Source organism: Triticum aestivum, chromosome 7D (assembly GCF_018294505.1).
Source record: "Triticum aestivum cultivar Chinese Spring chromosome 7D, IWGSC CS RefSeq v2.1, whole genome shotgun sequence".
Taxonomy (NCBI): Eukaryota; Viridiplantae; Streptophyta; class Magnoliopsida; order Poales; family Poaceae; genus Triticum; species Triticum aestivum.
The window spans coordinates 67,461,896-67,481,679 of record NC_057814.1 but is presented as its reverse complement, the minus strand read 5'-3'; the positions used below and the strand labels follow the sequence as shown (position 1 = coordinate 67,481,679).

General features: G+C 46.1%; 1 protein-coding gene across 1 annotated transcript; it reads right to left on the bottom strand.

Moving 5' to 3' along the window:
* Positions 1 to 4,346: 4,346 nt before the first annotated feature.
* Positions 4,347 to 6,408, bottom strand: LOC123170039 (GDSL esterase/lipase At5g45910). The gene is made up of 5 exons (XM_044587882.1): positions 6,057 to 6,408; positions 5,486 to 5,701; positions 5,200 to 5,351; positions 4,832 to 5,111; positions 4,347 to 4,741 (listed from the first exon to the last, which is right to left on the bottom strand). Exons 1-5 carry the CDS (start codon positions 6,367 to 6,369, stop codon positions 4,524 to 4,526), a joined length of 1,179 nt encoding a protein of 392 aa, XP_044443817.1. The 5' UTR covers positions 6,370 to 6,408; the 3' UTR covers positions 4,347 to 4,523.
* Positions 6,409 to 19,784: the final 13,376 nt, after the last annotated feature.

The window sequence follows — 19,784 nt, the reverse complement described above, 5'->3', positions numbered from 1 at the left end:
TCGTATCGGCCGCCGCCGCCACAGCGCGCGCCGGCCACCTCCGCCCTCTCGCGCCGGGCGCCTCTGCCCCAACTCGCGCCGGCCACCGTCGACCCAACTCTCGAGCCCGACGGCGCCGCTGCCGGTGGCCACCAGGCGCACCCATCTAGTTGGAATCCGTGCTCCACGATGGGGTCGGGTACCTGGCGGCTGAGATCCGATTCTGTGGGGTTGGCTCGACGGAGCGATGCCAGTGCATGCTAAAGGAGATGCGAGTGACGAAGCGGCGACAAGAGAAGGAGAAGGGCTAGCCGTGTGCGGTGAAGGTGCTCGCTGGGGCGACCGATGCGTCTCTCGACATGCATCCTCGCAAAACTGCGGCGCCGACAGCAACTACCGCAGGTGGGACCTTGGGGCGGCGGCCAGAACAAGGCCGGTGTGGCGGCAACCAGGTACGATACGACACGCTAGCTCAGCATACCGGAATTGAAAAGAGCCACAAAATGACAGAGACCGGCGTGGCATGTTGGCCACCGTACGCGAGGAAGAAGACGGTCGTGGTAAAGCTGCGGTGGTAAAGCTGCACATCCGGCAGTGTATTTTCCGACCTGATGCCGGTTGTGATTTTGACCACGGTAGTCAATTGCTTTCTTGCTAAGGCTTCATCTTTTTGGCAATCAGATGCCCGCTTGTCCAAGTACATCTATGTTAGTCACCCTAAACATTGTGTGGAGATAAGAACAGACTAGAGAGATGTGCCATGTCCTTAGCTGAGTCCATGGCTTATTGTTTCATGCAGTTTAAGGGAAGAGGGCGCCACACATGCTACATTTCCGGGGCAGTGATTCTAAGGGAAGAAGGCGCCGGCGGGGTCCGGGACCGGCGGTCAGGCAGCTGCGACGAGCTGCCGGAGCAGGGCCGCGGCAGAGTCCAGGAGTGTGGTGCTCTAGGGGCTTCTTGTGGGTGCGGGTGCGACGCCGCGACTGAAACGAGGTGGCTGTGATTTCGTACTGCTGCGGCTTCTCTTGCTACGAGCTGGTACGTGCATGTGTGGCACTTTGAGCGACGGCTAGATGCAGCCTCTTGCTTGTGTGGTGGTGATGCTTCTCGCTTCTGTTCTTTGGATCCACAAGTGACCAAATTTCAGCATTATTGCACAAGTTTCAGCTTTCTTCTCCTCTTTCCTCTTTCCTGCAGGGTTAGCTGCTGGAAAATGCGAATATTTTTTGTTGGCATCCACAGTAGTTGTAGTTGCACACATAGTAGTCCTATTTGGCACATGCATGGCCACAGAGTTGCACAATCTAGTCCGCATAGTTGCATGTGAATAGTCATGGCTTGTGATGTAGTCTAGTTGCACACACATTGATATTTAGTTGGCTTGTAATGTAGTCTAGTTGCACACACATTGATATTTAGCTGGCAGGAAGACTAGTTGCACACACATATGCTCAGTTGGCTTGTAATCTAGTCTAGTTGCTCACACATTGATGTTTAGTTGGCAGGACACTAGTTGCACACACATATGCGCAGTTGACGTAACAATGTAATCTAAATGCACACACATTGATATTTAGTTGGCAGGACTAGTTACACACATATATTCTGGCGCGGCAATATAGTCTGGTTGCACACACATTGATATTTAGTTGGCAGGACTATTGGCACACACATATGTTCAGTTGGCGCGACAATGTAATCTAGATGCACACACATTGATATTTAGTTGGCAGGACTACTTACACATATATATGCTCAGTTGACACAGCAATGTAGTCTGGTTGCACACACATTGATATTTAGTTGGCAGGACTATTGTCACACATATGCTCCGTTGGCGCGACAATGTAGTCTAATTGCACACACATTGATGTTTAGTTGGCAGGACTATTGGCACACACATATGCTCAGTTGACGCGACAATGTGCACTTCTCTGCACTGCTCAGTTGGCGCAGCAAGGAGGTAGTTTGGGGGCGAAGGTCTCATAAAGGAAAACTGCATATTTACGGTGTACGAGAAAAGTTGGACATCCCTGTCAGGTAGTTGCACATCAACAGCTAGTCAGTTGCACAAAACGGGGACAAAATTGCAAAAAAAAAATCATCAAAACATACTCATGTGTGATCTAGTTTTGACGAGCACGACGCGAGGGTTCCAACGGTGAAAGCAAATCTTAATTTTGATGTTCTGTTCAAAAGTTATGTCTTTTTAAAAGAAGTTGAACTCAAAAAATAAATGACAGCCATGAGGAGGACCACGTGATAGTGTAAATGCCAACTAATGATGAGTGTGCTAGGTGCACATGCATGTATGTGGGGACCAGCAGACTAGCCCGTCAGGTGAAAAGAAAGGCCACAGGAACCGCAAAGAAATAACGCGATATGGGATTTCCTAATCAAGGAGAAAGGGACATGAAATTTTCTTAAAAGGTGGGCCACCCGAAAGCGCTAGGAAAAAAAATTATATGAGACCAGGTCTCACGGTTAGCAGGTGAGACCCGCCCTGATGGATGACACGTGGCATTCACAAATCACAAAGCATCTAATCTCTCCCCCCTGATTTCAAGTGGGGGTGGGGTAGATGCTTTGTGATTTGTGAATGCCACGTGTCATCCATCAGGATGGGTCTCACGTAAGACCTGATCTCATAGAATTCTTTTCCAAGCGCTAGTGGGCAAACAGCTGCCCGCTAGACACGCCCAAGGTTTTAATATATTTCTAAGCACTAATAGTAGAAACTGCATTTTTTTAGTTTTCGGCGACTACTACGAATCATCCGACTGATTTCCTAGCGAAATCAGTCGGATCACCACCCATCTGATCCAGTTTTCTCGGCCCTTAGATACGTCAAACACTCAACGCACGCTGACCCTTTTCTCTCCCGTCGCACCCAACCAGCCCCTTGGTCGAAGCACGGCAAGTCGCCGGCGAGTATCCATCCCATTAACGGAGAGCCGAGCTCCATAGCAACACCAAAACGCCATGCCTAGCCACCGGCGAGCGCTCCGGCGGAGCTGCAAGGGAGCCGACGGCGAGCGTTCCAATGCAACAACAAAAAAGCTTCCCCCGAGAGCCGCCGGCAACGCTGCATCGAGCCTCCGGCAAAGCTCCATTGCAGCTCCAGCAAAGCTCCAGCCCGGGCAGAGCTCCAATGCAGCCGCGCGCGGAGCTCCAACGAACCCGGCGGCGCTCCATTGCAGCCAGGGCGCACTTCATTGCAGCGCCAGCGATGACGGTGCAAGCTGCTTCACCGGAGCTGCAGTGGAGCAGCGGTGCAACGACGCGAGGCGACGGTGGTTTTTTGCAGTGGTGTAGAGCGTGGCATGTAGGACAGTAGGAGGCAAGCGTTGCAGCAACGCAAGCGGTGGCGGCACCAGTCTACGGCGACGGGCGATGGCGCTGCCATGGCTGCGCAGCAAGAAGAAAAGGGAGGAGAAGAATGAGCGGCTGAATACCTTCTGCAGGAAAGAGATAAGCGAGCGGAAGGATAATGCAGGGAGAGAGATATCGTCTCATGGGGCCCACCGGACGCGTGGCGGGGCGCGCGTCGGAGCCGACTTATAAAGAGCGTTGATCAGCCGGTTGATTTTAAACAATTTCCTTTTTTTACCTTTGTTTTTACGAGATGAACCTTTTTTGGGGTAAGGCCTATGGCTGTATATTAAGTATCACTTGTCCTTATAAATACATCTTTACAAAAAAAAAGGTACATCCAAATACTTAGGGTGTCGAAGCGTTTTTTTCTCCTGTATCCACCAACGGTGCGCCATAGGCAAAGCTCGTCATCGCCTCTGTGCTCCGTCTCGGCAGAACAAACTTGTTAAACCCGTCAGCAAGTTGTCGATGTAGACCAGAAAACACCGACAGTCGCTATTTGCGTAGCTAATCACCGCCATGAAGAAGAAGACACAGACTGTTGTGATTTGTGTAGCTAATCACAGCCCTGGAGAAGAAGAGGCCGAAAAGGGCATGTGAAAAGTCCAAAGACCACGAGTGTCCGTTGAATCCAGACAGATCCATTAGAGACCAAAACCGACCGCATCCTGAAAGGCTCGCCAAAGACATGCCTCCACACGCCCTTCGTCGGTGGTAGGCACATCAATGTACGGCGATAGGGCAGGCAGGACATTATTCCTACACGGAGACAACGGCGCCGATTCGCCACCCCAAACTAGACAAAGACTACCTCCGTTCCAGCAAACTCCCTGCGATCAGAACCACCTTGTTGTCGCCGGTGTCGTGCAGGCTTTGCCCTACGACACGCTATGGTGGCGGTGGGAGGGACGGTAGATGAGTTGGTGGCTAGAGTTCGTAGTCGTTTCGTGAGACTTCCTTGTAACGCTTATGAACAATTTTTTTTAGCACGGTGGACCATGAACAAATTTATATAAATTGAGTGAGTATTATCCTCATTCAACTTAGACCTAGACACGAAAGAGATTCCACAGCGCCACTAGCGCGCGTATCTGTTTATTCTCAGCTTGATCACAAGTTTTCTGAGCCTAACTCCATTTCCATGTGACGACGCATAAGCTTCGGCCGATTCAGCCTAAGATCGGAGGGGTGCAATAGGGTCCCCTGAGCAATGCGCCGGCGATCACCTTGTTCACCTCCTCGGTCGGGTGGATGCCGTCCCAGCTCAGCCGCGTCGACGGGTCGCTGCACGCGGTGGTCGCCCCCTCCATGCCGCACCTCGCGGTGACGTCGAAGTTGTACTTCCCCCCTCCCGCCCCGCAGCATGCCTCGAACGGCTTGCTAAACCCTAGGGACCAATCGACATAACAACACACAACCAACCATTAAGATTAATCCATTTCTCCATGTTTTTCACAAGAAAACGAAGGGCACCTACCGAACTTCTCGGGCTCCTGGACCATCCGGTACACGAGGCCGTAGTAGTCCGCGTACATGATCCTCGTCGAGTTGTGGTGCTTGCGCTGGAGGGCGTCCACCTGCTTCCGGAGCAGCGAGTTGTGGTACTCGGTCAGGCGGTTGTAGGGCTTGAGGCAGCCGGTGTCGTTGAAGTCGGTCTCGCTGGCGGCGTCGCCGAAGAGGGACAGGAAGATCGGGAGGCAGCCCGTTGGGAAGATGCCCGGGACGACCACGTGCACGGCGCCAAGAGCAATCAGTTTCTGCGCACAAAAATGCATGGCTGCGTGAACATTTAGTCTAGAACTCTAGACTGCAACATGCAAAATTTGCGGTCAATACCGCATGTACCTCGACACCATTAGCGATGGCAGTGACGATCTTTGGGGTGTAGTTCATTGCCTGCAATGGCGTCAAGCCAAGTTCAAGCAGTTGCACGTTGTAGTCGTTTCCGCCGTACCCACCGAACATGAACAGTGATTCTTTCAGGTATCCTTTGCAACCTACATACAACAGGGTATATTATTTTATACCGGTTTAAACTGAGAGTTCTTCTTTTAGGAAATGAAACTTGGAATCGTGATAAGTAGAATATTTCAACAGGAAAAGACCGAAGAGAACTAGAATAAGTGCACACTTCGTTCAGTCCCGCATATGGAGGGCATCAACTCCTTGAACCACTGGATCTGTGTGTCTAGTGAACCATGGTTCCACACTGGATCTTCGATGCCGAGAGATTTGTAGAAGGAGAAGTTCATGGCCGTGCCGCCAGTAATGGCCATGCTTACGCCACGCCGAAAATCTTTGCCTTTTGCTTTCGATGGTGGGACAAATGGGAGTCCAAGTGCTTGTGCTGGCATTCAGGGACAAATAAAATAAAATTTTAAAACTTTTGTCTGATCAAACACAGAAAATTCTCAACACATAGTTAGGAAATATGTTGGCCTTATATGTTGCCCAGAACAAATTATTTTCTTGGGTTGTTAGGAAATATAATAATGTAGGTATTAATTTTCAAATATAGCACATCTCTTAGCTGGTTAAATTACAAGATGCATGCACCTAATGGAAAAATAATTTCTAAGTTTTTTCACACACTTCCAAGTTCCAACCAAACCTTGTCAACCTGTCCAAACTGTCTACTTCGATGTAAAGTCGGTTATCAAAATATGTATGCATGCTCTGTGCTACTTTGGAAAATCATTTACCGATGAAGTCAACAACCACGCGGCCGTCGCACCACCGGCAAGCCGGCCTTCCGAAGTAGGTCTCGCCGTACGGCGAGTGCGTGCAGGTGAGCACGTCAAGCTCCGTCTTGTTGCTGCTAGCGGCGCATATGTTGCCGGTCTCATCCATCGAATCACCAAAGGTGAACATGGCATTGTATTTCTTCAGCGCGGCCACCATCGACGACGCAGCACCGCTGCTACCACCACCACTACTGGCCATTGCCGTGATCAGTTGGATGACTAAGGAAGCCACGAGTAGCGATGAGCGTAAATGGAAACTCGGGAGCTTCATGGCTAGCTCAATCTATTAAATCGCATGAAAAGATCTCGCTTGGACTGATGGTGGTCTAATGGCGGCGAGGTTGGCCAATATATAGACGCCCTGCTCGTTGGTAACTGCTGAGTTAATGCTTGAACACTTGAGCACCACCTGAGTCATGAGGGTCGTTGGATTTTTCAACATATTTGCTCGTCTGCTATTGCTCTCAACAATAGTATTGATGGAAGTCTTGGCATTTGGATGACTCGCAGGTAGAGCTGAGCAATCATATGAAGTGTAAGACATACACTATGATGCACAAATTGTACACTATACCATTCGTTTTCTATCACAATGACTTATCTGTTGTCTAATAACTAGGTCACCCAGCTCGAAGTTTGCCTTCAGGTGTAGGTGAAGGAAATATGCCCTAAAGGCAATAATAAAGTTATTATTTATTTCCTTATATCATGATAAATGTTTATTATTCATACTAGAATTGTATTAACCGGAAACATAATACTTGTGTGAATACATAGACAAACAGAGTGTCACTAGTATGCCTCTACTTGACTAGCTCGTTGATCAAAGATGGTTATGTTTTCTAGCCATTGACATGAGTTGTCATTTGATTAACGGGATCACATCATTAGGAGAATGATGTGATTGACTTGACCCATTCCGTTAGCTTAGCACTCGATCGTTTAGTATTCTGCTATTGCTTTCTTCATGACTTATACATGTTTCTATGACTATGAGATTATGCAACTCCTGTTTACCGGAGGAACACTTTATGTGCTACCAAACGTCACAACGTAACTAGGTGATTATAAAGGTGCTCTACAGGTGTCTCCGGAGGTACTTGTTGGGTTGGCATATTTCGAGATTAGGATTTGTCACTCCGTTTGTTGGAGAGGTATCTCTGGGCCCACTCGGTAATGCACATCACTATAAGCCTTGCAAGCATTGCAACAAATGAGTTAGTTGCGGGATGATGTATTACGAAACGAGTAAAGAGACTTGCCGGTAACGAGATTGAACTAGGTATTGAGATACCGACGATCGAATCCCGAGCAAGTAACATACCGATGACAAAGGGAACAACGTATGTTGTTATGCGGTTTGACCGATAAAGATCTTCGTAGAATATGTGGGAGCCAATATGAGCATCCAGGTTCCGCTATTGGTTATTGACCGGAGACATGTCTCGGTCATGTCTACATAGTTCTCGAACCCGTAGGGTCCGCACGCTTAAAGTTCAATGACGGTTATATTATGAGTTTATGTGTTTTGATGTACCGAAGGTATTTCGGAGTCCCGGATGTGATCACGGACATGACGAGGAGTCTCAAAATGGTCGAGACATAAAGATTGATATATTGGAAGCCTATATTTGGATATCGGAAGTGTTCCGGGTGAAATCGGGATTTTACCGGAGTACTGGGGGTTACCGGACCCCCCGGGGGGTTTAATGGGCCAAGATGGGCCTTAGTGGAGAAGAGGAGGGGCGGCCAGGGCAGGCCGCCCCCCCTCCCCCTCTAGTCCGAATTGGACAAGGAGGGGGGCGGCGCCCCCCTTTCCTTCCTCTCTCCCTCTCCCTTCCCCCTTCTCCTACTCCAACTAGGAAATGAGGGAGTCCTACTCCCGGTGGGAGTAGGACTCCTCCCTGGCGCGCCTCCTCCTGGCCGGCCGCCTCTCCCCCCTTGCCCCTTTATATACGGGGGCAGGGGGGCACCTCTAGACACAAGAATTGATCCCTTGGATCTCTTAGCCGTGTGCGGTGCCCCCCTCCACTATAGTCCACCTCGATAATATCGTAGCGGTGCTTAGGCGAAGCCCTGCGTCGGTAGAACATCATCATCGTCACCACGCCGTCGTGCTGACGGGACTCTCCCTCAAAGCTCGGCTGGATTGGAGTTCGAGGGACGTCATCGAGCTGAACGTTTGCTGAACTCGGAGGTGCCGTACGTTCGGTACTTGATCGGTCGGATTGTGAAGACGTACGACTACATCAACCGCGTTGTGCTAACGCTTCTGCTTTCGGTCTACGAGGGTACGTGGACAACACTCTCCCCTCTCGTTGCTATGCATCACCATGATCCTGTGTGTGCGTAGGAAATTTTTTGAAATTACTACGTTCCCCAACAGTGGCATCAAAGCCAGGTTTTATGCATAGATGTTATATGCACGAGTAGAACACAAGTGAGTTGTGGGCGATATAAGTCATACTGCTTACCAGCATGTCATACTTTCGTTCGGCGGTATTGTTGGATGAAGCGGCTCGGACCGACATTACGCTTACGCTTATGCGAGACTGGTTCTACTGACGTGCTTTGCACATAGGTGGCTGGCGGGTGTCAGTTTCTCCAACTTTAGTGGAACCAAGTGTGGCTACGCCCGGTCCTTGAGAAGGTTAAAACAACACTAACTTGACGAACTATCGTTGTGGTTTTGATGCGTAGGTAAGAACGGTTCTTGCTCAGCCCGTAGCAGCCACGTAAAACTTGCAACAACAAAGTAGAGGACGTCTAACTTGTTTTTGCATGGCATGTTGTGATGTGATATGGTCAAGGCATGATGCTATATTTTATTGTATGAGATGATCATGTTTTGTAACCGAGTTATCGGCAACTGGCAGGAGCCATATGGTTGTCGCTTTATTGTATGCAATGCAATCACCATGTAATTGCTTTACTTTATCACTAAGCGGTAGCGACAGTCGTAGAAGCATAAGTTGGCGAGACGAGTACGATGCTACGATGGAGATCAAGGTGTCGCGCCGGTGACGATGGTGATCATGACGGTGCTTCGGAGATGGAGATCACAAGCACAAGATGATGATGGCCATATCATATCACTTATATTGATTGCATGTGATGTTTATCTTTTATGCATCTTATCTTGCTTTGATTGATGGTAGCATTATAAGATGATCTCTCACTAAATTATCAAGGTACAAGTGTTCTCCCTGAGTATGCACCGTTGTGAAAGTTCTTCGTGCTGAGACACCACGTGATGATCGGGTGTGATAGGCTCTACGTTCAAATACAACGGGTGCAAAAAAGTTGCACACGCGGAATACTCAGGTTAAACTTGACGAGCCTAGCATATGAAGATATGGCCTCGGAACACTGAGACCGAAAGGTCGAGCGTGAATCATATAGTAGATATGATCAACATAGTGATGTTCACCATTGAAACTACTCCATCTCACGTGATGATCGGACATGGTTTAGTTGATTTGGATCACGTGATCACTTAGAGGATTAGAGGGATGTCTATCTAAGTGGGAGTTCTTAAGTAATATGATTAATTGAACTTAAATTTATCATGAACTTAGTACCTGATAGTATTTTGCTTGTCTATGTTGATTGTAGATAGATGGCCCGTGCTGTTGTTCCGTTGAATTTTAATGCGTTCCTTGAGAAAGCAAAGTTGAAAGATGATGGTAGCAATTACACGGACTGGGTCCGTAACTTGAGGATTATCCTCATTGCTGCACAGAAGAATTACGTCCTGGAAGCACCGCTAGGTGCCAGACCTGCTGCAGGAGCAACACCAGCTGTTATGAACGTCTGGCAGAGCAAAGCTGATGACTACTCGATAGTTTAGTGGGCCATGCTTTACAGCTTAGAACCGGGACTTCAACGACGTTTTGAACGTCATGGAGCATATGAGATGTTCCAGTAGTTGAAGTTAATATTTCAAGCAAATGCCCGGATTGAGAGATATGAAGTCTCCAATAAGTTCTACAACTGTAAGATGGAGGAGAATAGTTCTGTCAGTGAGCATATACTCAGAATGTCTGGGTATAACAATCACTTGATTCAACTGGGAGTTAATCTTCCGGATGATAGCGTCATTGACAGAATTCTTCAATCACTGCCACCAAGCTACAAGAGCTTCGTGATGAACTATAACATGCAAGGGATGGATAAGATGATTCCCGAGCTCTTCGCAATGCTAAAGGCTGCGGAGGTAGAAATCAAGAAGGAGCATCAAGTGTTGATGGTCAACAAGAACACCAGTTTCAAGAAAAAGGGCAAAGGGAAGAAGAAGGGGAACTTCAAGAAGAGCAACAAACAAGTTGCTGCTCAGGAGAAGAAACCCAAGTCTGGACCTAAGCCTGAAACTGAGTGCTTCTACAGCAAACAGACTGGTCACTGGAAGCGGAACTGCCCCAAGTATTTGGCGGATAAGAAGGATGTCAAGGTGAACAAAGGTATATGTGATATACTGTTGGGGAACGTAGTAATTTCAAAAAAATTCCTACGCACATGCAAGATCATGGTGATGCACAGCAACGAGAGGGGAGAGTGTTGTCCACGTACCCTCGTAGACCGAAAGCGGAAGCGTTAGCACAACGCGGTTGATGTAGTCGTACGTCTTCACGATCCGACCGATCAAGTACCGAACGCACGGCACCTCCGAGTTCAGCACACGTTCAGCCCGATGACGTCCCTCGAACTCCGATCCAGCCGAGTGTTGAGGGAGAGTTTTGTCAGCACGATGGCGTGGTCACGATGATGACGTTCTACCGACACAGGGCTTCGCCTAAGCTCCGCTACAGTATTATCGAGGTGGACTATGGTGGAGGGGGGCCCCGCACACGGCTAAAAGATCAAACGATCAATTGTTGTGTCTCTAGGGTGCCCCCTGCCCCCGTATATAAAGGACCAAGGGGAAGAGGTGCGGCCGGCCAGAAGGAGCGCGCCAGGAGGAGTCCTACTCCCCGTGGGAGTAGGACTCCCTCCCTTTTCCTTGTTGGACTAGGAGTGGAGGGGGAAAGAGGAGGGAGAGAGGAAGGAAAGGGGGGGCGCCGCCCCCCTCTCTTTGTCTTATTTGGACTAGGGGGGGAGGGGCGCGCGGTCCTGCCCTGGCTGCCTCTCCTCTCTTCCACTAAGGCCCACTATGGCCCATTAAGCCCCCGGGGGGTTCCGGTAACCTCCCGGTACTCCGGTAAAATTCCGATTTCACCCGGAACACTTCCGATATCCAAACATAGGCTTCCAATATATCAATCTTCATGTCTCGACCATTTCAAGACTCCTCGTCATGTCCGTACTCACATCTGGGACTCCGAACAACCTTCGGTACATCAAAACATATAAACTCATAATATAACTATCATCGAAACTTTAAGCGTGCGGACCCTACGGGTTCGAGAACTATGTAGACATGACCGAGACACGTCTCCGGTCAATAAACAATAGCGGAAACTGGATGCTCATATTGGCTCCCACATATTGTACAAAGATCTTTATCGGTCAGACCGCATAACAACATACGTTGTTCCCTTTGTCATCGGTATGTTACTTGCCCGAGATTCGATCGTCGGTATCTCAATACCTAGTTCAATCTCGTTACCGGCAAGTCTCTTTACTCGTTCCATAATACATCATCCTTCAACAAACTCATTAGTTGCAATGCTTGCAAGGCTTAAGTGATGTGCATTACCGAGAGGGCCCAGAGATACCTCTCCGACAATCGGAGTGACAAATCCTAATCTCGAAATACGCCAACCCAACAAGTACCTTCGGAGACACCTATAGAGCACCTTTATAATCACCCAGTTATGTTGTGACGTTTGATAGCACACAAAGTGTTCCTCCGGTAAACGGGAGTTGCATAATCTCATAGTCATAGGAACATGTATAAGTCATGAAGAAAGCAATAGCAACATACTAAATGATCGAGTGCTAAGCTAACGGAATGGGTCAAGTCAATCACATCATTCTCCTAATGATGTGATCTCGTTAATCAAATGACAACTCATGTATATGGCTAGGAAACATAACCATCTTTGATCAACGAGCTAGTCAAGTAGAGGCATACTAGTGACACTCTGTTTGTCTATGTATTCACACATGTATTATGTTTCCGGTTAATACAATTCTAGCATGAATAATAAACATTTATCATGATATAAGGAAATAAATAATAACTTTATTATTGCCTCTAGGGCATATTTCCTTCAGTCTCCCACTTGCACTAGAGTCAATAATCTAGTTCACATCATCATGTGATTTAATACCAATAGTTCACATCACCATGTGATTAACACCCAAAGAGTACTAAGGTGTGATCATGTTTTGCTTGTGAGAGAAGTTTAGTCAACGGGTCTGCCACATTCAGATCCGTATGTATTTTTGCAAATTTCTATGTCAACAATGCTCTGCACGGAGCTACTCTAGGTAATTGCTCCCACTTTCAATATGTATCCAGATTGAGACTTAGAGTCATCTGGATCAGTGTCAAAATTTGCATCGACGTAACCCTTTACGACGAACCTTTTTGTCACCTCCATAATCGAGAAACATATCCTTACTCCACTAAGGACAATTTTGACCGCTGTCCAGTGATCTACTCCTCGATCACTATTGTAATCCCTTGCCAAAATTAGTGTAGGGTATACAATAGATCTGGTACACAGCATGGCATACTTTATAGAACCTATGGCCAAGGCATAGGGAATGACTTTCATTCTCTTTCTATCTTCTGCCGTGGTCGGGCTTCGAGTCTGACTCAATTTCATACCTTGTAACATAGGCAGGAACTCTTTCCTTGACTGTTCTATTTTGAACTACTTCAAAATCATGTCAAGGTATGTACTCATTGAAAAAACTTATCAAGCGTTTTGATCTATCTCTATAGATCTTGATGCTCAATATGTAAGCAGCTTCACCGAGGTCTTTCTTTGAAAACCTCCTTTCAAACACTCCTTTATGCTTTGCAGAATAATTCTACATTACTTACGATCAACAATATGTTATTTACATATACTTATCAGAAATGTTGTAGTGCTCCCACTCACTTTCTTGTAAATACAGGCTTCACCGCAAGTCTGTATAAAACTATATCCTTTGATCAACTTATCAAAGCGTATATTCCAACTCCGAGATGCTTGCACCAGTCCATAGATGGATCGCTGGAGCTTGCATATTTTGTTAGCACCTTTAGGATTGACAAAACCTTCTGTTGCATCATATACAACTCTTCTTTAAGAAATCCATTAAGGAATGTAGTTTTGTTTATCCATTTGCCAGATTTCATAAAATGCGGCAATTGCTAACATGATTCAGACAGACTTAAGCATCGCTGCGAGTGAGAAAATATCATCGTAGTCAAAACCTTGAACTTTGTGAAAAACCTTGTTCGACAAGTCTAGCTTTGTAGATAGTAACACTACTATCAGCGTCCGTCTTCCTCCTGAAGATCCATTTATTTTCTATGGCTTGCCGATCATCGGGCAAGTCAACCAAAGTCCACACTTTGTTCTCATACATGGATCCCATCTCAGATTTCATGGCCTCAAGCCATTTTGCGGAATCTGGGCTCACCATCGCTTCCTCATAGTTCGTAGGTTCGTCATGGTCAAGTAACATGACCTTCAGAACAGGATTACGTACCACTCTGGTGCGGATCTCACTTTGGTTGACCTACGAGGTTCGGTAGTAACTTGATCCGAAGCTTCATGATCATCATTATTAACTTCCTCACTAATTGGTGTAAGCATCACTGGAACTGATTTCAGTGATGAACTACTTTCCAATTCGGGAGAAGGTACAGTTACCTTATCAAGTTCTACTTTCCTCCCACTCACTTCTTTCTAGACAAACTCCTTCTCTAGAAAGGATCCATTCTTAGCAACGAATATCTTGCCTTCGGATCTGTGATAGAAGGTGTACCCAACAGTAACTTTTGGGTATCCTATGAAGACGCACTTTTCTGATTTGGGTTTGAGCTTATCAGGATGAAACTTTTCATATAAGCATCACAACCCCAAACTTTAAGAAACGACAACTTTGGTTTCTTGCCAAACCACAGTTCATACGGTGTCGTCTCAAACGGATTTAGATGGTGCCCCCTTTTTTTACGTGAATGCAGCTGTCTCTAATGCATAACCCCAAAATTGTAGTGGTAAATCGGTAAGAAACATCATAGATTGCACTATATCCAATAAAGTACGGTTATGACGTTCAGATACACCATTAAGCTATGGTGTTCCAGGTGGCACGAATTTGTGAAACTATTCCACATTGTTTTAATTGAAGACCAAACTCGTAACTCAAATATTTGTCTCCGCGATCAGATCGTAGAAACCTTATTTTCTTGTCACGATGATTTTCCACTTCACTCTGAAATTCTTTGAACTTTTCAAATGTTTCAGACTTATGTTTCATCAAGTAGATATACCCATATCTGCTCAAATCATCTGTGAAGGTCAGAAAATAACGATACCCGCCGCGAGCCTCAACACTCATCGGATCGCATACATCAGTATGTATTATTTCCGAATAAGTCAGTTGCTCGCTCCATTGTTCCGGAGAACGGAGTCTTAGTCATCTTGCCCGTAAGGCATGGTTCGCAAGCATCAAGTGATTCCAAAAGCCCATCAGCATGGAGTTTCTTCATGCGCTTTACACCAATATGACGTAAACGGCAGTGCCACAAATAAGTTGCACTATCATTATTAACTTTGCATCTTTTGGCTTCAATATTATGAATATGTGTATCACTATGATAGAGATCCAACGAACAATTTTCATTGGGTGTGTAACCATATAAGGTTTTATTCATGTAAACTGAACAACAATTATTCTCTAACTTAAATGAATAACCGTATTGCAATAAACATGATCAAATTATATTCATGCTCAACGCAAACACCAAATAACACTTATTTAGGTTCAACACTAATCCCGAAAGTATAGGGAGTGTGCGATGATGATCATATCAATCTTGGAACCACTTCCAATACACATCGTCACTTCATCCTTAACTAGTTTCTGTTCATTATGCAACTCCCGTTTCGAGTTACTACTCTTTAGCAACTGAACCAGTATCAAATACCGATGGGTTGCTACGAACATTAGTAAAATACACATCAATAATCTGTATATCAAATATACCTTTGTTCACTTTTGCCATCCTTCTTATCCACCAAATACTTGGGGCAGTTCCGCTTCCAGTGACCAGTCTCTTTGCAGTAGAAGCACTTAGTCTCAGGCTTAGGTCCAGACTTGGGCTTCTTCACTTGAGCAGCAACTTGCTTGCCGTTCTTCTTGAAGTTCCCCTTCTATCCCTTTGCCCTTTTCTTGAAACTAGTGGTCTTGTTAACCATCAACACTTGATGCTCTTTCTTGATTTCTACCTTCGTCGATTTCAGCATCACGAAGAGCTCGGGAATTACTTTCGTCATCCCTTGCATACTATAGTTCATCACGAAGTTCTACTAACTTGGTGATGGTGACTAGAGAATTCTGTCAATCACTATTTTATCTGGAAGATTAACTCCCACTTGATTCAAGCGATTGTAGTACCCAGACAATCTGAGCACATGCTCACTGCTTGAGCTATTCTCCTCCATCTTTTAGCTATAGAACTTGTTGGAGACTTCATATCTCTCAACTCGGGTATTTGCTTGAAATATTAACTTCAACTCCTGGAACATCTCATATGGTCCATGACGTTCAAAACGTCTTTGAAGTCCCGATTCTAAGCCGTTAAGCATGGTGCACTAAACTATCAAGTAGTCATCATATTGAGCTAGCCAAATGTTCATAACGTCTGCATCTGCTCCTGCAATAGGTCTGTCACCTAGCGGTGCATCAAGGACATAATTCTTCTGTGCAGCAATGAGGATAATCCTCAGATCACGGATCCAATCCGCATCTTTGCTACTAACATCTTTCAACATAATTTTTCTCTAGGAACATATCAAAAAACAGGAACAACGCGAGCTATTGATCTACAACATAATTTGCAAAATACTATCAGGACTAAGTTCATGATAAATTTAAGTTCAATTAATCATATTACTTAAGAACTCCCACTTAGATAGACATCCCTCTAATCCTCTAAGTGATCACGTGATCCATATCAACTAAACCATGTCCGATCATCACGTGAGATGGAGTAGTTTCAACGGTGAACATCACTATGTTGATCATATCTACTATATGATTCACGCTCGACCTTTCGGTCTCCGTGTTCCGAGGCCATATCTGTTATATGCTAGGCTCGTCAAGCTTAACCTGAGTATTCCGTGTGTGCAACTGTTTTGCACCCGTTGTATTTGAACGTAGAGCCTATCACACCCGATCATCACGTGGTGTCTCAGCACGAAGAACTTTCGCAACGGTGCATACACACGGAGAACACTTATACTTTGATAATTTAGTGAGGGATCATCTTATAATGCTACCGTCAATCAAAGCAAGATAAGATGCATAAAAGATAAACATCACATGCAATCAATATAAGTGATATGATATGGCCATCATCATCTTGTGCTTGTGATCTCCATCTCCGAAGCACCGTCATGATCACCATCGTCACCGGCGCGACACCTTGATCTCCATCGTAGCATCGTTGTCGTCTCGCCAATCTTATGCTTCTACGACTGTCGCTACTGCTTAGTGATAAAGTAAAGCATTACAGGGCGATTGCATTGCATACAATAAAGCGACAACCATATGGCTCCTGCCAGTTGCCGATAACTCGGTTACAAAACATGATCATCTCATACAATAAAATTTAGCATCATGTCTTGACCATATCACATCACAACATGCCCTGCAAAAACAAGTTAGACGTCCTCTACTTTGTTGTTGCAAGTTTTACGTGGCTGCTACTGGGCTTAGCAAGAACCGTTCTTCCCTACGCATCAAAACCACAACGATAGTTTGTCAAGTTGGTGCTGTTTTAACCTTCGCAAGGACCGGGCGTAGCCACACTCGGTTCAACTGAAGTTGGAGAAACTGACACCCGCCAGCCACCTCTGTGCAAAGCACGTCGGAAGAACCAGTCTCGCGTAAGCGTACGCGTAATGTCGGTCCGGGCCGCTTCATCCAACAATACCGCCGAACCAAAGTATGACATGCTGGTAAGCAGTATGACTTATATCGCCCACAACTCACTTGTGTTCTACTCGTGCATATAACATCAACGCATAAAACCAGGCTCGGATGCCACTGTTGGGGAACGTAGTAATTTCAGAAAAATTCCTACGCACACGCAAGATCATGGTGATGCATAGCAACGAGAGGGGAGAGTGTTGTCCACGTACCCTCGTAGACCGAAAGCGGAAGCGTTAGCACAACGCGGTTGATGTAGTCGTACGTCTTCACATTCCGACCGATCAAGTACCGAATGCACGGCACCTCCGAGTTCAGCACACGTTCAGCCCGATGACGTCCCTCGAACTCCGATCCAGCCGAGTGTTGAGGGAGAGTTTCGTCAGCACGACGGCGTGCTGACGATGATGATGTTCTACCGACGCAGGGCTTCGCCTAAGAACCGCTACAGTATTATCTAGGTGGACTATGGTGGAGGGGGGCACCGCACACGGCTAAAAGATCAAACGATCAATTGTTGTGTCTCTAGGGTGCCCCCTGCCCCCGTATATAAAGGAGCAAGGGGAAGAGGTGCGGCCGGCCAGAAGGAGTGCGCCAGGAGGAGTCCTACTCCCCGTGGGAGTAGGACTCCCTCCCTTTTCCTTGTTGGACTAGGAGTGGAGGGGGAAAGAGGAGGGAGAGAGGAAGGAAAGGGGGGGCGCCGCCCCCCTCTCTTTGTCTTATTTGGACTAGGGGGGGAGGGGCGCGCGGTCCTGCCCTGGCTGCCTCTCCTCTCTTCCACTAAGGCCCACTATGGCCCATTAAGCCCCCGGGGGGTTCCGATAACCTCCCGGTACTCCGGTAAAATTCCGATTTCACCCGGAACACTTCTGATATCCAAACATAGGCTTCCAATATATCAATCTTCATGTCTCGACCATTTCGAGACTCCTCGTCATGTCCGTGATCACATCCGGGACTCCGAACAACCTTTGGTACATCAAAACATATAAACTCATAATATAACTGTCATCGAAACTTTAAGCGTGCGGACTCTACGGGTTCGAGAACTATGTAGACATGACCGAGACACGTCTCCGGTCAATAACCAATAGCGGAACCTAGATGCTCATATTGGCTCCCACATATTCTACGAAGATCTTTATCGGTCAGACCGCATAACAACATACGTTGTTCCCTTTGTCATCGGTATGTTACTTGCCTGAGATTCGATCGTCGGTATCTCAATACCTAGTTCAATCTCGTTACCGGCAAGTCTCTTTACTCATTCCGTAATACATCATCCCGCAACAAACTCATTAGTTGCAATTCTTGCAAGGCTTAAGTGATGTGCATTACCGAGAGGGCCCAGAGATACCTCTCCGACAATCGGAGTGACAAATCCTAATCTCGAAATACGCCAACCCAACAAGTACCTTCGGAGACACCTGTAGAGCACCTTTATAATCACCCAGTTACGTTGTGACGTTTGGTAGCACACAAAGTGTTCCTCCGGTAAACGGGAGTTGCATAATCTCATAGTCATAGGAACATGTATAAGTCATGAAGAAAGCAATAGCAACATACTAAACGATCGAGTGCTAAGCTAACGGAATGGGTCAAGTCAATCACATCATTCTCCCAATGATGTGATCCCGTTAATCAAATGACAACTCATGTCTATGGCTAGGAAAAATAACCATCTTTGATCAACGAGCTAGTCAAGTAGAGGCATACTAGTGACACTCTGTTTGTCTATGTATTCACACATGTATTATGTTTCCGGTTAATACAATTCTAGCATGAATAATAAACATTTATCATGATATAAGGAAATAAATAATAACTTTATTATTGCCTCTAGGGCATATTTCCTTCAGTCTCCCACTTGCACTACAGTCAATAATCTAGATTACATAGTAATGATTCTAACACCCATGGAGCCTTGGTGCTGATCATGTTTTGCTCGTGGAAGATGCTTAGTCAACGGGTCTGCAACATTCAGATCCATATGTATCTTGCAAATTTCTATGTCTCCCACCTCGACTTGATCCCGGATGGAGTTGAATCGTCTCTTGATGTGCTTGGTTCTCTTGTGAAATCTGCATCTTGTTTGATGCGAGACGGTTATTCATTTAAATCAGAGAACAATGGTTATTCATTTAAATCAGAGAATAATGGTTCAACCATTGTTCTCTGATTTAAATGAATAACCGTCTCGCATCAAACAAGATGCAGATTTCACAAGAGAACCAAGCACATCAAGAGACGATTCAACTCCATCCGGGATCAAGTCGAGGTGGGAGACATAGAAATTTGCAAGATACATATGGATCTGAATGTTGCAGACCCGTTGACTAAGCCTCTTCCACGAGCAAAACATGATCAGCACCAAGGCTCCATGGGTGTTAGAATCATTACTATGTAATCTAGATTATTGACTCTAGTGCAAGTGGGAGACTGAAGGAAGTATGCCCTAGAGGCAATAATAAATTTATTATTTATTTCCTTATATCATGGTAAATGTTTATTATTCATGCTAGAATTGTATTAACCGGAAACATAATACTTGTGTGAATACATAGACAAACAGAGTGTCACTAGTATGCC

What these genes read in the sequence shown, in the direction of transcription:
- LOC123170039 (XM_044587882.1), bottom strand. Translation starts at nt 6,369, where the DNA reads ATGAAGCTCCCGAGTTTCCATTTACGCTCATCGCTACTCGTGGCTTCC. An exon ending in CGTGGTTGTTGACTTCATCG is followed by an intron (nt 5,702 to 6,056) that starts GTAAATGATTTT and finishes CCTGAATGCCAG; the next exon opens with CACAAGCACTTGGACTCCCA. An exon ending in CCATCGCTAATGGTGTCGAG is followed by an intron (nt 5,112 to 5,199) that starts GTACATGCGGTA and finishes TTTTGTGCGCAG; the next exon opens with AAACTGATTGCTCTTGGCGC.